At 40.9% G+C, this 22,109-nt stretch overlaps 2 protein-coding genes across 7 annotated transcripts in view; both read right to left on the minus strand.

The window, feature by feature from the left end:
- Positions 1-2,920, minus strand: part of LOC147310392 (uncharacterized) — a 39,724-nt gene extending 36,804 nt beyond the window's left edge. Inside the window, exon 1 of the mRNA XM_086268818.1 lies at positions 2,186-2,920. Within this exon, the coding sequence (XP_086124944.1) occupies positions 2,186-2,831 (646 nt within the window). The 5' untranslated portion in view covers positions 2,832-2,920. The remainder of the gene's footprint in view (positions 1-2,185) is intronic.
- A 2,176-nt stretch (positions 2,921-5,096) lies between these two features.
- Positions 5,097-22,109, minus strand: part of LOC147310393 (tyrosine-protein phosphatase non-receptor type 12-like) — a 54,456-nt gene continuing 37,443 nt past the window's right edge. For 2 of the 6 annotated variants that reach the window (XM_086268820.1, XM_086268819.1), the window contains 6 exons: positions 17,281-17,470; positions 15,204-16,161; positions 11,813-11,884; positions 10,811-10,861; positions 8,908-8,991; positions 5,097-8,592 (listed from right to left, as the gene is read on the minus strand). In XM_086268820.1, the coding sequence (XP_086124946.1) occupies positions 8,531-8,592; positions 8,908-8,991; positions 10,811-10,861; positions 11,813-11,884; positions 15,204-16,161; positions 17,281-17,470 (1,417 nt within the window). In that variant the 3' untranslated portion in view covers positions 5,097-8,530. Of the gene's footprint in view, positions 8,593-8,903; positions 8,992-10,810; positions 10,862-11,812; positions 11,885-15,203; positions 16,162-17,280; positions 17,471-22,109 lie in introns of all 6 variants that reach the window. The other 4 variants (XM_086268821.1, XM_086268822.1, XM_086268824.1 and 1 more) reach the window with 4 other exon arrangements.

Here is a 22,109-nt window from a genome sequence, read left to right on the forward strand (position 1 = left end):
CAGGCCAACAACACGTTTCCTTCTGGTACCCTAATTGTTTGCGGTGACTGTTCAGAGTATGTCATGATCTCTTAAACTACCCAACTGGAAAAGGGTGACATCATGCAATCACATGTGCCCACCCTTTCTAGTGTCTAAACATTTAACAAGTGAATACATGTCCACACATTGGCAAGCACAAATGTGCATATGCATGGGTTTTGGCACGATGCTTTGGTGTGACAAAAGGACGCTGATAATAAGTATTTGCATCCTTACTGACTTCTTGGTGTTTTTTGCATATTTGTCAAACTTATGTTTGAGATCATTAAACAAATTTTAAATGTTAGACAATGATAACCTGAGAAAATACAAAATTAAGTTTTATAATAATTTCACTGATTAGAGGAAACCAACAACAATAAAAAAAAATAAATTAAAAAAAAACAATCAAACACAAAAAAATGCCCAAAAAGCTAACAACTCTCCAAACCTACCTGTGGAAGAAAATAATGCCTTGTGAACTTAATAACGGGTTATGTCACCTGCCGCAGCAAGAACTGCGATCAAGTATTTACAATAACCAGCAATGAGTGTTTTACATCGCTGTGGGGAAATTTTGGCTCACTCTTTGCAGAATTTTTCTTTTTTTTAATTCAGCCACAATGGAGGGGTTTTTTGTTTTGTTTTTGTTTTTTTATTTTTACCATGAACGACCTGTTTAAGGTCATTCCAAAGATTCTTAAACTGATTTTCTTTACAACTGAATGAGCTTATCACCGATCAATTATGGGATGTCACCCAGGTCCTGAAGCAACAAAGCAGCTCCAGACCATCACCATCATTTAAGTGATTTCTTGTTTTCAAAGCTCTGGAAGTGATCGAGCCTGCTTTTAATTATGATTTAACAAGGAGAGGCAGTTACTTTTTCACACGGGGCCGGGTAGATTTAGAAAGCTATTCTCCTTTAATACATTAAACCATCATTTAAAAATCTGTTTTTGTATTTACTCAGGTTAACTTTGTGTAATAGCAAATGTGTGTGATGAACCGAAACAAATGTGCAAAAAAGAAATGAGAAATCAGGAAAGGGGAAAATACTTTCACAACACCATGCACCATATTAAAGGACGCAATCGAGAAAATAAGACTATTTATCTCCCTCTCCCACCCAACCATCTAAATGGCATTTAACAAGTGCAGTGGCCACGCTCAAAACAAAATATTCTCATTAAAGTCCAAGTGTAATTACAACATTGTAGCAATAAAGATGTCTGTGTAGAAATGAATGCTTTGGGGGTGTGAAGGTTGAATTTCTGCATGTACAACTGTAGATGATGCAGTATCAACAAGCCACGGAGCTCTGTGTCTGTTTCCCCTTACAGCCTGGGGTTACAGAGGGGGGCGTGGTGCTCTACCAAAACAACACTTACCCTATAATGGCGGGCGGTTTTTATATTGTTATGACAGCACACATGTAACGCCAGGACATACACAGTTCCCAAGGAAAATAAATACTTGCACGCGCAGGGATGTCATTGATTAACGAGTCTCAACTATAACACTGGTGTGACAAATGACAGCTCGTTTTTATAAACGTTTTTAAGATGCCGTTATTTATTAATTTGTTTATCTTTTAACTGTACTGGGTCAGTGGTTAACGTAGACAAACAAGGGTGGATATGTTTAGTCAATGCGACGTTAATATGTTTAAAAAAAAAATTACCGCAGGACGAGCGCGGCTGGTTGCGATAACGGCCAGGTCGCGCGACTATACTGCTCTGGAACGAGGCTCCAGTAGAGCTCGAGGGTTCACAAGCGGGTGAACAAGCGACGGAAAGCTGGCAGCCATACTCCGCAGAGACTCCATCGATTAAAACTGCTGCGCTTTCACACGCTCCAAACTCGACGCGAACACGTTCCCGAGCGACCAAATATCAATTAATGCAACGCTCGAGGATTTTTTTCGGGCATCTTGCACGACGTTAAGGGGCGCCCTTTTCAACAGCAGCCATTCCGAAAAACGGGACCGTTTACAGGCAGATGAGAAAGCAGAGAAACTGTACACTCCGGGGCACATGTTCGTATCCCGAGCGGCTAGCCAAGTCACTATAAAAGGGCAGAACTCTAGCCTGCTTATAATAAACACAAAGTTTATTAATACCACTAACTAACTCACAAAATAGATGAAAACATAATGGCTTACCTTTTGGTGGCAACGTGACATCTCCATTTTCTTTCTTCGCCGTAGAAATGTTATTAAATTTACCGACGTCGTTATTAACAGTAGTCCCAGATCCGGAGGTCAACAACAGTTTATGTTTCTTTTTCTCCTCTCCGCCTCCTTTCCCTTTTCCCCTCTCTTTCTCTCGCTGTTTATCCTTACTTAGTTTCTTGGATTTGGAGGAAGAAGGTGCCTTATGGAGGAAGAAATCGCTCTGTTTAAAGACTTTGTGATGGGTTATCGGTGTCTGGGACCCACCAGTAGCACCCACCGGAGACCGGTTGTTGTTGCTGCTGGTGGCCGTCTTAACCGGACTACAGCTCCACAAGCCCGAGCTGCTGCCATAACTCTGCAGCTTCGTGTGCTGCTGGAGTTTCTCTTTACCGCTACCGTTGCCTCCCACTCCTCCGTCCCTGTTGAGTTTCTTGGGTTTAACGCTCCTCTCTTCGACTCGGACCTTCTTGGGCGGCGGCGGCTGGTTGAAATCACGGGAAGACTGGGAGTCGTTACCAAGGGTTCCTTTCGCCTCGGTCGGCTTGCCGAGCGCGCTTTGAACGGAGGCTACAGTAGGAGTAGTAGCAAGAGAGGCAGCTCCAGAGAGGTGAATACTGCCCTGCGAGTCAGCCATCTTGAGGCTTCTCTCTCTATTTACTCTCTTCCCCCAACGGCAGCCGATGCTGCTTTTTTTCCGCGACGTTCAGACAGGCGATGAAGGGGCGGGGCCGAACTTGAATTGACAGCCAGGCAGCGAGGAGGCGGGACTCAGGCTCGACTGACAGGTAGCGAGGGGAAAAAATAGAGGCGGGGCTTAAGTATCTGTGCCTTAGCAGCATGTGTTGTATTTTACGTACGATCTATGGCATTTTGTGTTTATGAAACAAGGAAAGGTGTAGATTTTAACTATGAGGAGCCAAATATTTCTAAAGCTCAACAACTTTTTGAGTACTGAAATGCAGCCCTTAGATTTTTAAGATTAAATTTAAATCATATGCCAACTTTCATTGCTCCAAATCGCAACAAAGTTATATTTTTAAAGGTAGAGATCCTACAGCATTATGGACCAAAACCATAAAATCCAACAGTTTTCTCTTGCATAATATTTGGGGACAGTCCCAAAGCAAAACTTACAAATAGGTTCAAATAAGACGTATGTTTGCATGCTTAATGTCTGTGGCTGACCTGATCATTTGAACACTACCGCTAAACCTCAGGTATGAGGGTGTTTTAAACAGTGGACCTTGTTTCTGCTGAAAAACAAAAACAAAAAGAATCAGTAATAAAAAAAAACAAACTTGCCATCCCTAAGTAAAAATTAAATTTTCAGTGATATTAAATCACTTTGAAGTTTTCAGACATGTCATTAAAAAGACTGCATTAATCCAACATCTTAAAAGGTCCTGCACAGACGTCACTGTAGTCTATGTGCTTATATTTTGGAAGAATGTCCATAAGCTGACTGGCAGAACTTGTGGACTCCCATTAAAGAGATAAATATGCCCTCTTTAATCTTTACAACTGAATGCGCTTATCACTCTCCCTCGCACAACACATCATTAGACCGTGTCATGAATCCTCTGGCGTTGTTTACATTTTGATTTACTGAGATGAAAACATTTTCTTCAATCAGACTGGCAGAGTTCTCAGTACAAGGCCTGTCAGCGTGTGACAATCAACCATGAATAGCAAACATGATTAGCAGCTGCACGAGGGGAATTGTAAAGTTACAGCTGGTTATAAATATTGTGACAAGATTATTGCATGATGCAAGTCACGAGCAGAGATTTGATGTCTGTGCATGCAGTGACAGAAGAGATGTGTGTAAGCATGTGCTGAGTCCAGCATCGACTTTATGTGACTCATATAGCTACAGTAAATCTGTATTTTAATATTACAGGCTTTAAAAGAGAGCTGACACAGTTTCTTCTGTGCAGCCTGCTGCTCACATATCCAACACTGACTGGCTATATTTATAAGCCATTACATAACATGTTAAACTGCTCATTGGGAAAACTGAGGTGACCCAGTTAAGACAGCAACCTGGCTTAATATTAATACTCAGAGAAACAGAGAGAGAAAGAAGGGTGCATGGTGCATTCATACTGTGTTAGTGTGCAGCCGAGAGGAAAACTTTGCACAGATAATCAGGTGGTAGTAGAAAGTGTGCATAAAGTAAATAAGCACTGGGGGTGAGAGGCATGTGCACTTTATTATGCTGTGTATACAAATATCGTGCACGTGAGCCACAAACATTTAAAAAGGGTGAAGGACGTACTTGTATGCTGTGCTGTGTAATCTTTTCAAAGTAACTTTTTAAATATGTGAATGGAAGTCAAGGTGGAACCGAAAGCTACTTGTTTATTTACATTTCTATTCTATGAAAATATACAGGAAACATCCTCATTCTTCCGGACTGAAGAACTCAGAACTGAAGAAGCTTCTCGGATGAGAGGTGAAACGTCTTCAAGCAACTTAAAGAAGTCCAGACGCTTTTCTTTGCAAGCTCCTTTGACTATCAATGTAAAGTGTTTTTAACCCTAACCCAGGATAACTTTAAAAACCCATCAGTGCCTGAACCACGGTAGTTGTACTGTCCATGATTGCATAATTAATTTGAAATGAGCATTGACTACCTGTGAGCACCAGCGAATAATTATAGTACGAGTGCCCTCCTGCTGTGCTTCTCTGTGTGTAAAGTGAATACAAATGCAAAGCCCTCAAGGTCTCTGAGAAAGCCAGTGTGTGTTTATGACCCCTGCTGTGATTAATTGTCATATTAGTCTGTGTGCGTGCTTGAGTGAATACAGTCGTCTTGGCAGCTCCACAAGGTGTGTGAGCATTTCCTGCTGTGACAGCGTACACACAGACACACAAAACTCACACTGACTGAAAGTTCACGAGTTCATTTTGAAGTCAGTCACATCTGAAAACATCAGATTACAAGTCAGCAGGCGACTAAGTCAAAGTGATGCATTAGCCATTTGACTGGTCTATAGTATAAAATAATGCTTCCTGCTGAGACGCACACATTCAAACTCACAATTATTCAGGAATATTTACATGAATGAAGGCGAAAGAGGCACATCTTTACTTAAGGTCATTTTTACTGATTGATTTCTGCAACATACAAACGTGTGTGTGTGACAGGATGGGGCTGAGGGGGCGTGGCTGAATGAGAGTCCCACAGGAGGCGATGAGCAAGCAGCAGCGAATCACATCGCTTATGGTCATGCCGCTAATGATGATTGGAGGGCAGAGGGAAAGGGTGAGTGCGGGCAGGCGGGCTCTCTCTTAAAGGCACAGGTGGGCTCTTTACTGAGATCGAGGCGTGTGCATGAGAGTGTGTGTGTGTGTGTGTGTGTGTGGGGAGTGGAAGTAAACAGAAAAATGAGGATAACGAATTATAAGAGAATCAATAAAGTTAAAGACAGTTTCTTCTGTTGTGCGTGGGCATACAGATGTGTTGGAAATGACAGCCTTTCTCAAAAAAAATGGGAAAAGGCAGAAAGGAGGGCAGGAGTGGGCGAAGATTAAAGAAGCAAAAACAAAATGGGAAGTAAGTAGGAAACGACAGATGCTCCTTGTAGAGGACAGGACATTCATCTCAGTTGCGCCTTTTAAAAAAAGAAAAAAAAAAAGTTCAAAAAGAATAAGAAATGATGGAGAGGAGAGTGAGTGAGAAACGTTGATGTTTGGGTGGGGAGGGGGGGGCAGTGGACTTGTGTCACAACAAACAACTGCATATACAAAAATAACTTTTCAAATACCATTTACAAAAACAAACAACCAATATTATCATCATTAATATTATTATTACAATCTTGTTCAGAGCCCGTTGTAGTTATCTCAAAGAGGGCTGGGCTGGCAACCTCTGCTTTTCCTCTGCCAACCAATTAAAACTTTGTTTTTAATCTAAGCATATAATTCCAAAAAAACAAAGAAAAAAAACAAAAACCAAACCCCTGAAATATTTGCCAGAAGCAAAAACAAGAGGGTAGCAGAATAATTTACAGTTTAAAGAAAAACATTGTGTAGAGGGAGGATTCATCATCATGCACTGATTTTCTTACATCTTCTGTTAATAGGAACATTTAGGAGATAGAAAAAAAGGAAATCTGAAGTATTTTATACCTAAACTGTCCTGTACAGCTCTTTATAAAACAATGCATATACTGTATAGTTATGGCAGCTAATGAAAGAGAACAAAAAAAGAATGAAAAAAAAAAAGAAGAAAAAAAAAGAAAAAAAGGAGTAAACAGTAGTAGTCCTGGGTCCCTGGCTGCTGTTGTCCTATTGGATCATTGTCTCAGAAGCAGGTAAAGAACAACACGCCGTCAGATGAGAAACCAAACAAGTCTGACTTATAGAGAAGGCTTGGAGGTTTAATTTCAATCTGTCGAGTCAAAGGTTCAAGCGTTTCAGGCGATGTGTAACATTCAGACTCCGAAACACCGGGGTTTGTCGTGAGCAAACTGGCAGCTGAAAGGAAAGAAACTTTCATGGTCGATCAGCTGAGGTTTGGCAGAAGGAAAGAAACCCGACAGAAGAACGGCAAATAAACGGAAGAAATATGAGTCCCGAGCAGACGAGCCAGAAACACCGAAAGAAGAAAAGAGCAAATAAAGGAGGGCTGCCATCAGCTGTCTTCTCTGAAAGGTGGACTAAGGCAGGCTCATGGTCCCAGTTGTGAGAGTCAGAGTCACAGAGCTAACAAGTTCGGCTTTTTCTGTGTTTAATGTCATTTTATCTCAAACGTGGGTAGCTTAGAAAAAAAAATTCTCCAATTCATTAATTTAAGGTGGGACTGTACTCTTTGGTTCAGCTGCTTGGAGCTCACACATATATACTACACTTTACACAAATTCATTGGCTTTAATCTTACCGTTTTTGCTTTCAGACTATAGACTGTATATAGAAGATGTAACCACCATCTGTTTTTGATTTCCGTTTTTAAAACCTCAACTTTTCTTTTTCTTTTTTTTGACAGGTCATATGATCCGCAAGTGCTTAGTATTAGATTAATAAAATGCTAGAATTTCACTCACTGACACTGAAGCACAAACTTCTTTGATATGTCTGTGCAACAAGTCAGATACAAAAATGCCCCATAAATCACCAGCATCGCAAAAATGCTTCCTGTTTGGGTAAACCTGTCAATCAAAACAACGCCCCCCCACCCCAGCTTTAAGCCTCACCAGTACCCATGTGAATAAGTAATGTAAAAATCCACCCACCATATTCTTTATATAAAGAGGCAAATAAGTTATAGAGCCCAAAAAAATGCTGGAAATTCAGAGATTTTAATATGGGACTATGGACTCTATGAAGCCTCAAGTGGCCACTACAGAAACTGCAGTTTTTGCTAGTTCGTTCTCATTTTTTTTATTTATTTCTTTTTTAAAGCTCAGTTAGTTGCCACTGAGACATTGACACAACTATTACTGCCCGCTGCCATAAAATCACCAGCTGCACTTTAATGAACACCACAATGGCCAAACTTTGTTAACCTGTCACTCTGGCAGAGAAGCATGGACGTGTAAAATAGCAGAGCTAACAACAGCAGTGAGAAACTGGTAACAGTGAGCTCTAGCGCTTTCGTTTCCGTGACGATCCTTTGTAATGTAGCACCAGCACTTTGAAACAGGGAGAGAGAGACAAAGAGAGAGCACCCTGGCAACCTGTGCATACCCAACAGAAATGGGTAACAGATTATCGAAGTTCGCTTTCAAGATTGTTGTTCGTTCAGTAGGAGGCAACAGACAACTTCTGGGAGTTCAGCCTCCCACAGTAGTTTTTCTAATTTAAGGTAATTCCTGATATAGGAGGAAAAAAAATTCTCATTTGGCTTTAAACAAAGCGCTCAGCCTGAACACTTATTATTTATATTTGACATGTAACAGCCTTAAAAGTGAGGTGTCTACAGCTCATGGAGGAAAAACATGCCCGCTCTTAGTCTTCTCTCCAGTCACCCCCCCCCCAAAAAAAAAAAACAAAGGTGAGAAAACCCCCCCACAGGAATTATCCTTTATTAAAACAGGGAAATAACTGATCCCAGGTCAGCATCTAGAGTAGTCAAACCTGCCAACATCAGCAAGCTGAGGAGGAGAACATTCTAGCCTCTTGACTGTCCCTGCTCGGCACAGTGGCACTTTGCAGGGAGGACTGAGGAGGAGGAAGAGGAGGGTACTGGCAGACAGTCACTCAGAAGGTTTTTCTATGAAATGCGTAGCATCTATCATCTTGGTTTTTGGACCAGCCAGGTGAGGTTGGTAGACCCCATCTCCTGACAAGGGAGGACAGTGGTGGTGGACGGGCAGCTGGACTGTTCCATCATGTCCACTCCAGGGGGGGTCGTCGAGGACCTTTGGGCTGAATGCAGCGGTTACCGAACCCTGGAAGGAGAAAATGTCTTAGCTCAGTTTGTTTTACCTCAACACCAGAGGGAAAACCTGCCTGTTCTCAAGAACCATCAAACGTTTTCTGCACATGTAGGCCAAAGCGAGCTTTCTGATCAGCAAAATCAGTGGCACAAATCAAAAAATGATGACCTTAATAGAAACCGTGTTTGTCAGCAATATTTCCTGCACAGATTCACCATTGATGTTCCTTCAAAGGCTCAACTAGTAGAGACTTGAACAACAACAGTATCCAATCACAATTACAAAATAAAAGCCGTCTACAACAAATGAGACAGTAGACTTACCCACCCAGCTCTGGCTTGCTGTTGTTGCTTGTTGTGGTGTCAGCAGATGGAAGGTCGGCTGGAGAGGTCGTCACACAGTCAGACGCATCTACACATAATCAAATGCAACAAGAAAGATAGATTAATGGGGTGGAAGTATTCTTGAAATAACAGTGGTGTATATGCTACTCATAATTCAAGTCAATTACATTATAAAGCAGATTTTAAAATGAGTTCGTTAGAGTGATATAGGATCATGTGAGAAAATATAAAAAAAAAAACATGAAGTCAAGAAGACAGAAAACATGCTTAACAAGACAGTACAGGATAAACATACAAGACTCTTAAAATAACTGAAAACAAAATGAATTACAGTGAAACCTTAAATGTTAAAATAGTGTAATCATTAAAAACTACCAACAGCTGTAGAAAGCGTATGTAACAAGTAGATATATGATAGCTTACAGCATTTATTGCTCAAGTCAAAAGTATACTAGTCAAAATAAAGAAACTCAAGTTTTGTGTTTTAAATAGATTTTAGTTTTAAAAAAAATTATTTTTTTTGGGAGATATGGCCTCTGGACGTGATTCAAGCAGTCACTTGTCTGCTCACGGACCACACAAGTATTTTGATTTGCTGTTGAGGAGCTGCTCTCCATTCCTGAATGAGTGCAGCCACCTGCTGTGCAAAGATCACTGATTGTGGATGCCTCTCATGAACACATTAACCCAGCATCCAAACACTTGTATTGTATGTTCTGAGACCACCGGCTTGAGAATACAGAAAATTTAACAAACACTACAAGAGAGGTTATTTGTATCTGGTAAACAATCATGACCAACAAAAGTAAATGCAGTAAGAAGATGTTGTGTTCTGGTCTAGTGGAGAATCTACATTATTGTTACAGCTAGCTGCTAGCCCATTATAACCGTTTGTGCACTTTGCACATCTGTGGTACCCAGCTGTATCCCAGAATGCAAAGCACACCTGACCACATGAAGGACTTAGCTCAAACCTGCAGCATACACGTAGATGCAGTTTGCTCGGATCGCGTTCACACCACAAACAAAGTGCTCTGGCGTTCTGAGACCACCTCAGGGTCTCGGTGGGGTTGCTTTGGTATGCACCCGAGTCTGAATACTGCGTTCACACCTGCACACCAAGAGGGGGAGGGACCGAACCAGAGAATAATTTAAACACACCAAATACCACAGGTGCAAAAAACAGCCTACCAGGTTAAAATGTTGTAGAGAGAAATAGATTTAAGACAAAGACGAACACACAAAATGTGTGTTTTTTGGGGTTTTTTGACGAGGGCTTTAAATGTTTATGTATCAACACGTCCCATGAGACAACATCTGGTTCACTAGGTAGTGTTACTGTGCAAAAATTCAAACATTTCTCTCCCATGAAAGTTTGATGCTAAAAGCCCGGCTTGCAAAGCAGCCTTTTTATACTTAAGAAATGCTCCTAGTGAGTTATACTCATAAAAAGGTAAAAAAAAATATCCCCACTGAATTAAAGTCAAATAAGCTGTCATAGCCACAGTAAAACTACTGAAGCAATAAATTGGCATTAACCATCATCACACAATCCTCATAGCACAGATAAGCATATGCACTCATTATAATTGCAGCTCTCTCTAGACATGTTTTATCTTTTTCACTCCCTTTTCCCCCTCCTCCTGTATCTCTGTTACTCTCTCATCCTCGCAGCGGTTTTTCTGACCAACGCTGTCAGTGTTATCATCGGCAGGCTAATTTGTAAATCACCAAAGGTCCCTTTCCTGCTCCGCTCTGCTGGCCAACTACTGTGAGCACAAAAAAAAAAAAAATATCGGGGAACATGCAGAGAGGCAGGGACGGAGAGTTCAAACAGAGGTGAGAGATGAAGAGAATTAGTGGACTAATGATTTGTGCGTTCGCACCTTTATGTGAACTCCACTCGGCTGAAGCTGATGTTTTCGCTTCCAAAGGGTCTGGCGGAGAGGAAGACAATCGGTGAATTTAACACAGGATGGGCGTTTGAGGACAAATGATCAAAAGACACACAATACAGCACAAATGCACACACATTCCCACATTCAGACACGCTTAAAAATCACAGTCAATCCTCAAAAAGGTGCTCCCAAGTTGTGCCTGCATTTATGTAAAACATTTGAAATAATTAATTGAACCATAATGATCCGGGCGCACACAGCGGACAGCCTCTTAAACTGCTTTCTTTAAATTAACCTCATCTTTCTGCCCTCTTGTATCCATGTTTCTATTTGTAACTCGCTTCCCAAAGCTGTAACTATGACCGTCTCCATCTCTGCATGGCTGAAATAAGCAATGCTGACCTCTAGTGTTTCAAAACTGCCAAAGTACCTCTCAGCAGTGGTTTAATTCTTAACACAAACACCTCCTTTTCATCTCATGTGCTCCCTCGTGGCGGAATATTTTTAATACTGTTTTCTTCCACTATCAGAGGAGCTGTGCAGGGAGGAAGGAAAAAAAGAAGAAGAACAGCAGAAGGCAGCAGGATGGTCGCGCTAATGGCGAGTCAATCCTGTGAACGAGAGGCCTCCTACCTGCAATATGCGAGTCCATCTGGTTGTTTGAAGTGAGGATGACAGAGACTGAGGCCCCTACCTGTTCATACGCTGTACTAGGCAAGAGAAGCAGAACACAGAAAACCAGTTTCCTCCTGTTTCAGCTCACATCAGAGGCTGCCGACTGCATCAAACAACCACTGCTGCCTGGCTTTACTCTCACTACCAAGTTCGCGAAAATATGGCTAAACCACACAGCAGCACATGAATCTTTGATCCAACTGCCTCTTTCCCTCCCCCCCTTTTGTTAAAAGAAGGACAACACAATAACGTGGCCGCCCAGTCAATCCACACCACTGGGTACACACCTGTGGAACTTGACCAATGCAAACGCACCTGTGGCCAGTATGAAGGACTCAGGGGTTCGCTCGGGGAGAGGGGGAGGGGAGTCGTCGCTGTCCCAGCAGTCTGGGTTAAAAAGGTCAGAGGTCAAATGAGAAGCAAGGTTAACTACTGGCCGAGAAGAAGGGCAAAAAGATCGGCAGTCATATGGAGACAAAAAGGCAAGAATGTTAAATGTTATATAATTTGTCTGCATATTGTTACTTTTTTATACAGATATTCACTGGTTCTATTTGGTGTATATCGTGTTATCATTACTTCATTTTAGGGATCAGAGAAATGTCCGTATAGTCTCATGTTTGCCATGCTGGCTGCCACTGGACTACTGGCAGATAAGATGACATTGACCCTTAGTAGTGTCGCTTAGTGATCTGCTCATTTTGTCCTTAAAAGATCTGGGATCCAGTTTTTGTTCAGCAAAGTTACATTTGTGCTTAAAGATTTTAAAACCGTTAATAATCTGTTAATTTCTCTGTCTGGCAAGAAACAATGAATAAATGAAAATAAAAACAATATCCACAATGGCCAATCTGTTATTTTTAGCGATGTTTTCAGTTTGTGGAACCGCCACACTTAAGTCATAGCTACAGTTTCTTAAAAATCTCTTCTTCAAAATTCAGCATCATCGTTACCCGGTTATAGTTAAGTTAGTGTGACATATGAAGGGGAAAATATGACACTTTAAAGTTTGGCTGGTTAAGATACTTCTGCTTTACACAAAGCCAGCAGTTATCCTTGCTATGAATTATAAATTAAACCCTTCTCATATGCCAACCAAGAAAGTTAAAAAAGAAATCAGCTGACTTTCTTGGTTGGCAAAAAGAGTCAAAGTCAAAATCTTAAGTTAAATATTAGGTGATGTCCCCTTCATCTAATATTCCACCATCTGGCCAAGGCCCACTGCCTTTCTGTGGATACTCCGGATGCTCGAGCTTCCTCCCAGAGTCCAAAGACATGCAATTAGTGTGATTAGGTTAACTGGTGATTCTAAATTGCCTATAGGTAGGGCTGTTCGATATAACGATATATATCGGATGACGATATAAAAACGTCTATCGTTTCATTTTACGCTATCGTTTGTTTCGTGGTGTCGTAAAATAAACCGTTTACAGCAATATTTTTTCATCATTTTGATGGTCACTGTAGTGGCTATATTCATTTCTTAAAGTTCTCTCCTTCTCTTATATTTAATATAACCACACTACTGACGGACAAGCGCCTGTTTTTATGCGTTGTCGTTAGCAACAACAACAACGGTAAAACCATCGCGTGTCCGCTTGTTTATTTTCCACACAAACCTTTCACAATAAAGCTCAAGATCCTGTTGAGACTTTTCAAAATAAACTGAATCACGTGAAAGAGCAGATTATTTACGGATGAGAAGTAAAAAAGAGCCGCCAGGTGCTAAAAAATAAACCTTAGACTCAAACGTTAGAGCAGGCTTTTCCCCGCAGCACGCCGTGTAATAAATACTCACAAAGAAAACGGCGGCCGTTACAACTTATGTCTAAAAATGTATCGTTTCATGCATCGGTTAAAATACTCGACTCCAGGTACACGATGCGCAGCTGTAAACACTTCACGCAAGTCGAGCTGCCTGAGATTCACAGAATTTACATAAAATGTTACAATTTTGTGATTTATATGTTATCAGATGATAGATGTATTATATCGGGATATGAGATTTTGGTCATATCGCACAGCCCTACCTATAGGTGTGAATGTGAGTGCAAATGGTTTGTCTCTCTGTGTTAACCCTGCATTCCTGCAGGTGACCTGTCTAAATTTTTAAAAAATCCCAAATGTTGTCTGAAAGTTTTTAGGTGTAGATGGGACACAACACCACCTCAGCATAAACTGTATGCTCTGGTAAATGTCATCTTGTTTGCAGACAGTCCAATCACAATCAAAAACGCAAAAGCTTAAGAAATGTATTAGACCACCTGTGTTAAAAACAAGAAAAACATTTTGTATTAGAAATGGATCAAAAACTGATTTTTTCTGTAAACTGTACATATAAAAACTCATGAATAACATGATAATTATATTTCAGAATTAAAAACACTGTTTTGATTATTTTTATAATTATAAACTAAAACATTAGCTGTATATATTTGATCCCTCCATAATTTCCTGCTCATTTTGCTTAATTCTTCTTTGTTTGTTACAGGCTTGTAAAGCACTGTGAGCTGCACTAATCTCTCTAAAATGGGCAATTACAAAAGGTGTGAGTGATTCATTGGCAATGCAGTCAGCAAAACAGGCAGCCACCAGCTTTCTATTGACCAACCACAAAGCAGCAATTTGCTCAGTGCAACTCCTCAACAAAGCAGCCATTAGATGCTTGCAACCAATCAAACAGCAGCTGTTAGCTTTTCATAACTGAAGCACTGCTGCAGCCCAGACAGAGTGTGAGAGAAAGCCAAGCAGACTGAAACAGTCGACGTCAAAACAGACACATTTTCACATCCGATTTTAAATATTGGAAATACTCGAGGAGAGCGTGACATCAGGTATAATGCCAGAGATTCAATGGCATGTCAGTATATTTTCAATTTAAACTGCACAGACGATTTAAGCCCAGTCCACTCAATTTCACGTGAGCTCAGATCAAAGAAAGAAGAGCAGCAGAAGTCTCAGTCCTCACACCCCACCAGGAGATTAAAACCCACTTCTCCTTGTCACAATCACATCAATCCCAAACAGCGTGACACTGTCTGTTTGACCCAACGTGCACCAAAGTGGCGTAAGTGCATTCATCAGTATCATGCAGTGTTGATCTTTCCCCATCCAACATGCACACAGTTTTCTGCTCGCAAACACACAAAACAATTTCATTCATCCTTTCTCCCATTCACAAATTCCCTCACTTAGACAAACACACATAAACAAGCTGAAGGAGGAAGAGTTGTTTCCACACATGTCCATATTTGCAGCATTCCTCCCAAACCAACCAATTAGTCAAACAGTCATGCTTTGTGTGAGACTCACTGGAAACTATCTCTCTCCGATTTTCTTGTCATTTCCTCTTATTCCTTTCTTCCATTCCTCCTGTTTTGCCCTCTCCTGGCCTCTAACTCCTCAGCAGTGAGAACACAGTGTGTGTGTTGACAGATATAGCTTGTCATTAGATTGTTGTTTGAGACCTCTGGCTCCTTACCGACCCAGAAAATTACTCTACAGTGTGATTTTTTTTATTTCCTGAGTGTACAGTAGTTGAGTGCAAGCTTACTTGGTGCCTTCATGTGCATTTCAGGGAGATTGTTCTTGACTATTTGCCTGCTAAACCTCATTGTTTAGTGTTTAGTTTTCATAATTTCTTAATTAATTTCACATATTTTAAAGAATTGAGAAGGAAAGCAGTTCAAGCAACTGATCGACCTACTTGCTAAGGATGGAGAGACCGTTGGTGTGATCTGCCCTGCAATTGACATCGGCGACACCTTTCTGACCGGCTGCTGGTCTCCATGTTGAGAGGATGCCGTTACGGTGGCAGTCGCTGTGGATACGCTTGTACGAAAAGCTTCCTTTCCTCCTCCGGACATCTCCTCGGACACCTTCCCCTCCTCGTCCGAGTTGTCAGAGTGCAGGGGGTTGGTGAAACTCAGGGCAGTCCTAACAGGTGTGGAGGAGGAGGAGGAGGAGGAAGAGGAGAGGTGGGAGGAGGAGGATGAGGATGGAGCCACACGGTCTGAGGAGGAAGAAGAGGAGGTGGTCTTGGGGTACTGTTTGTCCGGGCTGTTGCTGTGTTGAGTCCACGCTGCATGGCCGGCTTTCAAATCCCCTCCCTGCTTCTCCACCTTCTCTCCACTCTTCACAGGAAGGTGGTTCGGCCTGGCGAGGCTGCCTCCATCTGCTTGACTCTCTCCACATCCACAAGCTCCTCCCTCTGTGCCAGAGTCCTCTGACAGAGAGGAGCTGGATGTCAGAAGGGACTGACCAGTGCGAGCTTTAAATGCGTGACTTCTTTGCAGTGCGCAGCTGTTGTTACTAGAACTGGAGCCTTGTCCACCGGCTACTCCCATCGACGAGGAGGTGTCAAAGCTGCGAGGTCCTTCTTGCAGTGGCACCTTTTTAATCTCAATGCTGAGCTTCCTCTCGATTCGAGGAGCACCAGAACAATCAACAGCTGGGGAGAGGGGCGAGGATGGGGTCTGAGTCTGGCTTTGGCCTGATTCTGACTTTGAAGACATTTTGTTGTTGTAGTTGTCATTGAGATCCAGACTTGAGACCTGACTCTGCTGTTTTCGGCTTAGTTGCTCTTGATCTTTCTGCTCTGAGGGACTGGTCTGTTTGTTTGGACTGGGCTCTAGCTGATTCTGCTGCTGGTCTGTGTTCTTATCCTGAAATAAACGTAAAGTAGAACAAATGAGACATGTAATCTCCCCCCCTTCACAAAAAGCAAAACATTCACACGCCACCAGAAATCTTTGATGTTTAAGTTAGAGTTCAGAAAAAGCTGATTAAGCAGGCCCCACACACAAAAAACAAACATGAGCTGTAGGAGAACAAAACAACCTTATTTATATTCATGCATTTTCATACTTCTGCTGTTATTATAGACTGTGAGCCGGTTGTTTTCCCTTCTAGACTGAAACTTAATTCTTCTGAAATAATAATTTACTACATTTTACTTGCACAAAAACAAAAGAAATCATCATAACAGACACATAGATCATGGAATCAGCTGCAGTTCTTTAGTGATGTTACGGTTTGTTTAGAACATAAATAATGTCAAAAGACAAAAATGCAACTTTTTCCACTGCTAAAAGATAAAGATTTCCTTTTTACAGCATCTCATTTTGATACTTCCTGTAAAGTTACACCTATACCTACATGATGGGAACTTTTCATTGGAACAAAAACAACTTAAACAACTCAACTTGGTAATGAACTTAATTTTCCACTTAAATGTGTAATTACGTGCTCCTAAACCAGGACCACTGTAATAACAGGGAGTACCCATGTCAGAGGGCTAACTCCTACTTTATGGTCTACGTACTGGCTGCGTCCTGCCCCATCTGTGATATCTTCACAACTATGTAACTGATGCCCCGTGAGCATGAACGAGTGGCACAACACACACACACAAAAAACCCCAAAGCAAACAAAAGCGATGGATCAACGACAGAAAAAGCTCGAGTAGCCCACAGACAGGATGTACCACATATTTTTAACACTGCCCCTCTATCAGCCGTCCCTGCAAGTATATGGACATCTATAGCTGCCAACAGACTGCCCACGCACTATCGTTGCTAAATCACAGCTTCCCCATCATTCAGTCTAGGAAATTCCATAACCATTAGCTGACTTAATATATAACAGGTTTTACCAGACCAATTACTATTCTTATATCCGTGCAACTTCCCATGTACAATAAAAACCCTTTAGATACATACCATGTAGTTCTATACACAATAGTATCCTATAAGTTGCCAATTTTTAGTTTATGTCCAGCTCACCTCTGTCACGTTGTGCTGCGCAGTAGCGAGGACATGGATGACGGGTTTGGGATGGTAGCGGTCATTGTCCTGTCGCACGTTCGTGACAGTCGGGAAGGCTGACGGAGGAGATGGGGTCAGAATGGGTGGTACGGGGTGAGCCTCTGGGGGTTGGAGGATCTCTTCCTTTACGTCGCCTTCTACCTGCGTACTAGACCGAGAGAAAGAGAGGGAGAGGAAAAAAAGAAAAGCCCACAAGAGTTTGTTACTGAATAAATATTACAGTTGACAGTGAGAGTGACAGGCTTTTGATGATCTTTAATGAGACATTCCTACAGAGGCCAAAATTTTCTAGCCTGGATAAAAAGTTAAAGTTTTGTGCTGCGGGTAAGAAAATCAAAATGATGCAATGGCAAGAAATTCATCCTGCTGATCAGGAAACGCCCAGAAATTCTGATATCCTAAGAAGGGCGAATTACAAGGCTTATATGACGAAATTAACTTTTAATCTCATGTACGTATAAAACTAAAAGTAGGTCTGTGCTATGTTTTGTTCACCACTAGATGGCAGAATTTGAAAAAAAAGTCTATACTTTTAGCCCTGTAGAGACAAATTCCATTTCTTATGTGATATTTTAAGACTTCTGCTCTCACCCATATTATGTGGCTTTAACAGTGACATAACCTGCCAATGTGACAAAGTGAAAACGGATCAGTGCTAAAGAGTTTCATTTCTCAAAATATAAATGGTGCTGTAACCAACAGTCTAAGACAGCTTTCTTCTTAAAGTATCGAAAGTATTTTATTCTCTTCCGTGCAGCTTCCTCAGAGCACAGAAGCAGAAAAAGACAAGTGTCAGTAACATGACAGCATCTATGGCTATTCAAGATAAGTTGTGAATGATTACTTCACCGGCCCACATAACTTTACCACATGTACAGTATTTTAGTAATGTAGCCTACTAATAAATAGTTCTGTAAAGCTCGCAGTGTAGGTGTGTGAGTTGCATACAGGATACAGTGGTTATGACAAAGCTAGCCACAGAGAGATGGAAAGTGACACAAGCAAATATTGTTCAATACATTTATATGCTGTACGCATGCAAAAATATAGATACAGAAAAGCAGTCAAAGGAAGTGGTGGTGTACCAATTTAGGAGCACATGACCAAGACAAGAGCCAGCATACAGGCTGACAGCACATGATGCTGTGTGTGGATCAGAGGCAGGCAGACACAAAGTCAGACACTGAAGTCGCAAGCTAGAAGCTCGGGGGATTTCCTTTCATTGAGCAACTTTGGAGTTGCAGTCAAACCATAAAAGCCTTCCTCATTAAGCCTCAGAATTGCAGCACAGAAGACGTTCTTCTTTCACAGAGGCTTAGATCTGCCGTGTGTATTCTTGTTTACTTGCTCTTCCAGACAAACATTTGTTCACATTTTTTAATAACAACAGGCTAGGATGCACACTAGATTAAAGAGCCCAGCTGATAATGGATTCTTAAGGCCGGTGCAGTTTTGATGTTCTCCAGAAATGTACACTTCCCAACCCAAAGAGTCTCACACACTAGTATTTCAGTGGACTGCCTTTAGCTGTGATGTGGCACTGTTTCAACAAACTTAGGGAGTGTTAGAGGATTTGGACCACTGTGTAAAGTCTTTTGCAGCACATCGCAAAGGATTCTCAGACGGGTTCAGTTCTGAACTCTGATGATCGATTCATGTGCAAAAATTATGTCTCATGCTCCCATGTGAACCCAATGAATCCTGGCATTGTCATCTTGGCCTATGCCCGTACTACCAAAACAAGACAAGAAAACAAACAAACAAAAAAAAAAAAAACACTGATGCAAAATGTAAGCAGTGTATTCAAATAATCAGCTGACCAATAGAAGCAACCCAAGAATCATAAAACTGACCTCACAACCTCAGTAGGCACTAGGCACGCCCGTGATGTGCGTCTAGAATCCATGCTTTACATTGCCAAGCAAACTGACAGCTACACAGCTGTTTAGTCCCAATCTCTTGGGTTCTCTTCATATTTTGCATTTAGAAATGATCTTATTTTCACTAATAAACATAGTAATACTAAACACAGTAATCTCAAACCACTTTCCTTATAGATTTATTCCTGACCACACCTGACACTTTAATTGAACACTTCATAACGTAGCATCAGTAGTTTCTGCTTCTTTTGCTTGATGCAAAATAATGTAACCTTTCTGAAACATCTTTTCCACGATCCCGGGACATGTCTTCTGACATGTTTTAAGCAATTATCCATTGGAAGACTGTTTGCATTTGCTTCCTTAAATTAAGTAGCCTTTTTGGCTAAATTGTGTATTTCACAAACTAGTTAGAAACTTGGGCTCGTGTCAAAATGACCACATCCACAAAAATATGACTACTTGACATTTCCTAACAAGAAGGCTATGGACATACAAACCTCCAGTATCCCAATATGACGGGCTAATATCAGCTAATAATATAGGCCACTGAATAAAGCCAAACTAAGTTGATTGTATTGTAAAACTAGAACTCGTGTGCATAACTTTTCCTCCAATTCTTGGAAGGGTGGGCTGTTCCAGAACAACAGCATATTTAGCTTTCAGGCTCAACATAACTTAAACTAGACACCACTATCTCTTTGTTTTCTTTAATGAAAACTTTAATTACCCATGAGAATTTCTTCTTCTATGTCATCTTTGTTGCCTGAGCAAGCATGAGATATTTAACAACACAGATTCCCAACTGGATCCGGTTATTTCCACGGGGGATTATAGACATTCGGATGCCACAAAGATTTTTTTTTTGGGCCCTATAAGATGAGATGAAATTTTAATGATTCCTAAGGGGAGGTTGAGCTGTTACAGGAGCAAACACTAATAAGTCACTGAAAAACAAACAAGGCGTAAAGAGAGGAGAATAAAGAAAAAATGAAGCTGCAGGCAACTCAGTGACAACTGCAGCATGTGTGACGAAATGTAAACATGTATTACAAAAATATAAGAGTTTAAATCAAATGCAGAAAGTACTAGTACTGCTGCTTTCCTGAGGGATCTAATGATTAAATAAAAAAGCCCAAATTATTCTGTTTAATGATAAAAGATGAAAAAGATCCAAGATTTCTCTCGTTTTGTTCAACAGAAGCAACAACACTTCAATTCAGCTCACTCTAACTTTTGCTAAAAACTGCTAAAACTATCCTGCAACAATGTCAGTATACAAAAAATGTATTAGTGTCATGTTGTCAACCAGCACAATGTCAAAAATCAGTCCTATCATGTTAGGACACTGGTGACACAATCCAGAAGAGTTCATTGTGACTATACCAGGATCTGCCCACAGTGTTCTTCATATTGTGTAGGTAGTAGGGGTGAGGGGGAAAATCGATACTGTGTAGTATCGTGATATTTTGTTTGCTAATAATGTATCGATACAGGGACAGCAGAAATCGATATTTTGTTACAAAAAAAAGTTTGTGGAATGGAACATGCTCTGACTTCAGAGCATTTTGATCCTTTTTCTGAGCAAGAATCCTGACATTCCTTCACTGTCCAAATGTGTTTAACTTTTTTTTTTGGCAGCAATAAACATGACAGTTTACTTATTTTAATTTAAGACATGTTTTATTTTAATTAAGTTTAAAACTTTTTTATTTAATGTAAAATTATATTTGTTTTAATTTACTTTCAAATTCTTCAGTTGCTGAAGGGGCTGCATAGTTTTCATAAATTTCAAAGTTCAGAATAGCTATAATTGTACCAGATGGTTGTATTCAGTTAAGTTGGACTAGACTGTAATACAAACCGTTCAGTTTGTCAACAATAAAACTGACTGAAATGAGAGACTGAGTGTGAGACTTTGATATTAGATAAAATGAATATTGATAAAGTTTACCTTTATGGACAGAATCTGAAGATCGCAAAATATTTAAAAAAAATTGCAATAATATCGTATCGTGCGTTAAGTATTGTGATAATATCGTATCGTGGGATGTATGGTGATTCCCACCTCTAGTAGGTAGCTCCCTTTTCGCCTGCTAAACAACCGCTTCCCCATTGTGTCCTTTAAAGATGTCCTATAGTGACTGGCACCGACACATGAGCAGCAGATCCAGTCGTGCAGGGTGTAAAGTGGGAGGGTCAATGGATCAGACTTGTTTTTCCAGCACATCCCAGGGATGCTTGATCAGAATGAGATCTGGGGAATTTGAAGGCCATTTCAACACCCTGAACTCTTTGTCATGGATCTCAAACATTCCTGCTGAAGACTAAGGATTGTATGTAGCATGTTTGCAAGTTTAGGTAGGTGTAACAGTCACATCAGTGCCACAGCTGCTTCCACTGGCTTGTGTTCTTTCTATTATCTTTTGCCATCTTTCCCCCAACATGCACCTAGCCACAGAGACAAGGTAAAAGCGGAAGTCTGATGTGTTTTAGCAACCAGCAGTAGAGTTTTCAGAACTTTGGTTTAGACTCCCTTCAGGTCTTGTGGCATCATTGAGTCATGCTCAGTTCTCCTGTTTTGGTAAGTACTAATCATTGCTTACTGGGAACACATGACATAATGTGTTGGAGATGCTCTAATCTAGTTGTCTTGTCACTACCTTGACAAAGTCACTCACTTTAGTTTCCAAGTTCAGCACATCAACTTCAAGAACTCTTCACTTGTTGGTTAATAGTGATTATCGTGGCCAGTGTTGGGAAGGTTACTTTTAAAATGTATTCCATTACAGATTACATGCCCCAAAATGTATTCTGTAACGTATTCCGTTTCTACTTTGGCAGCTTCTTACTCGATGAGAGTAACGTATTCTGAATACTTTGGATTACTTAATATATTATCATGCT

The sequence above is a fragment of the Aulonocara sp. 'chitande type north' Nkhata Bay genome, linkage group LG17 (genome assembly GCF_057382095.1).
Source record: "Aulonocara sp. 'chitande type north' Nkhata Bay isolate Kocher_YH1m ecotype deep benthic linkage group LG17, A_spYH_male_GT1.1, whole genome shotgun sequence".
Taxonomy (NCBI): domain Eukaryota; kingdom Metazoa; phylum Chordata; class Actinopteri; order Cichliformes; family Cichlidae; genus Aulonocara; species Aulonocara sp. 'chitande type north' Nkhata Bay.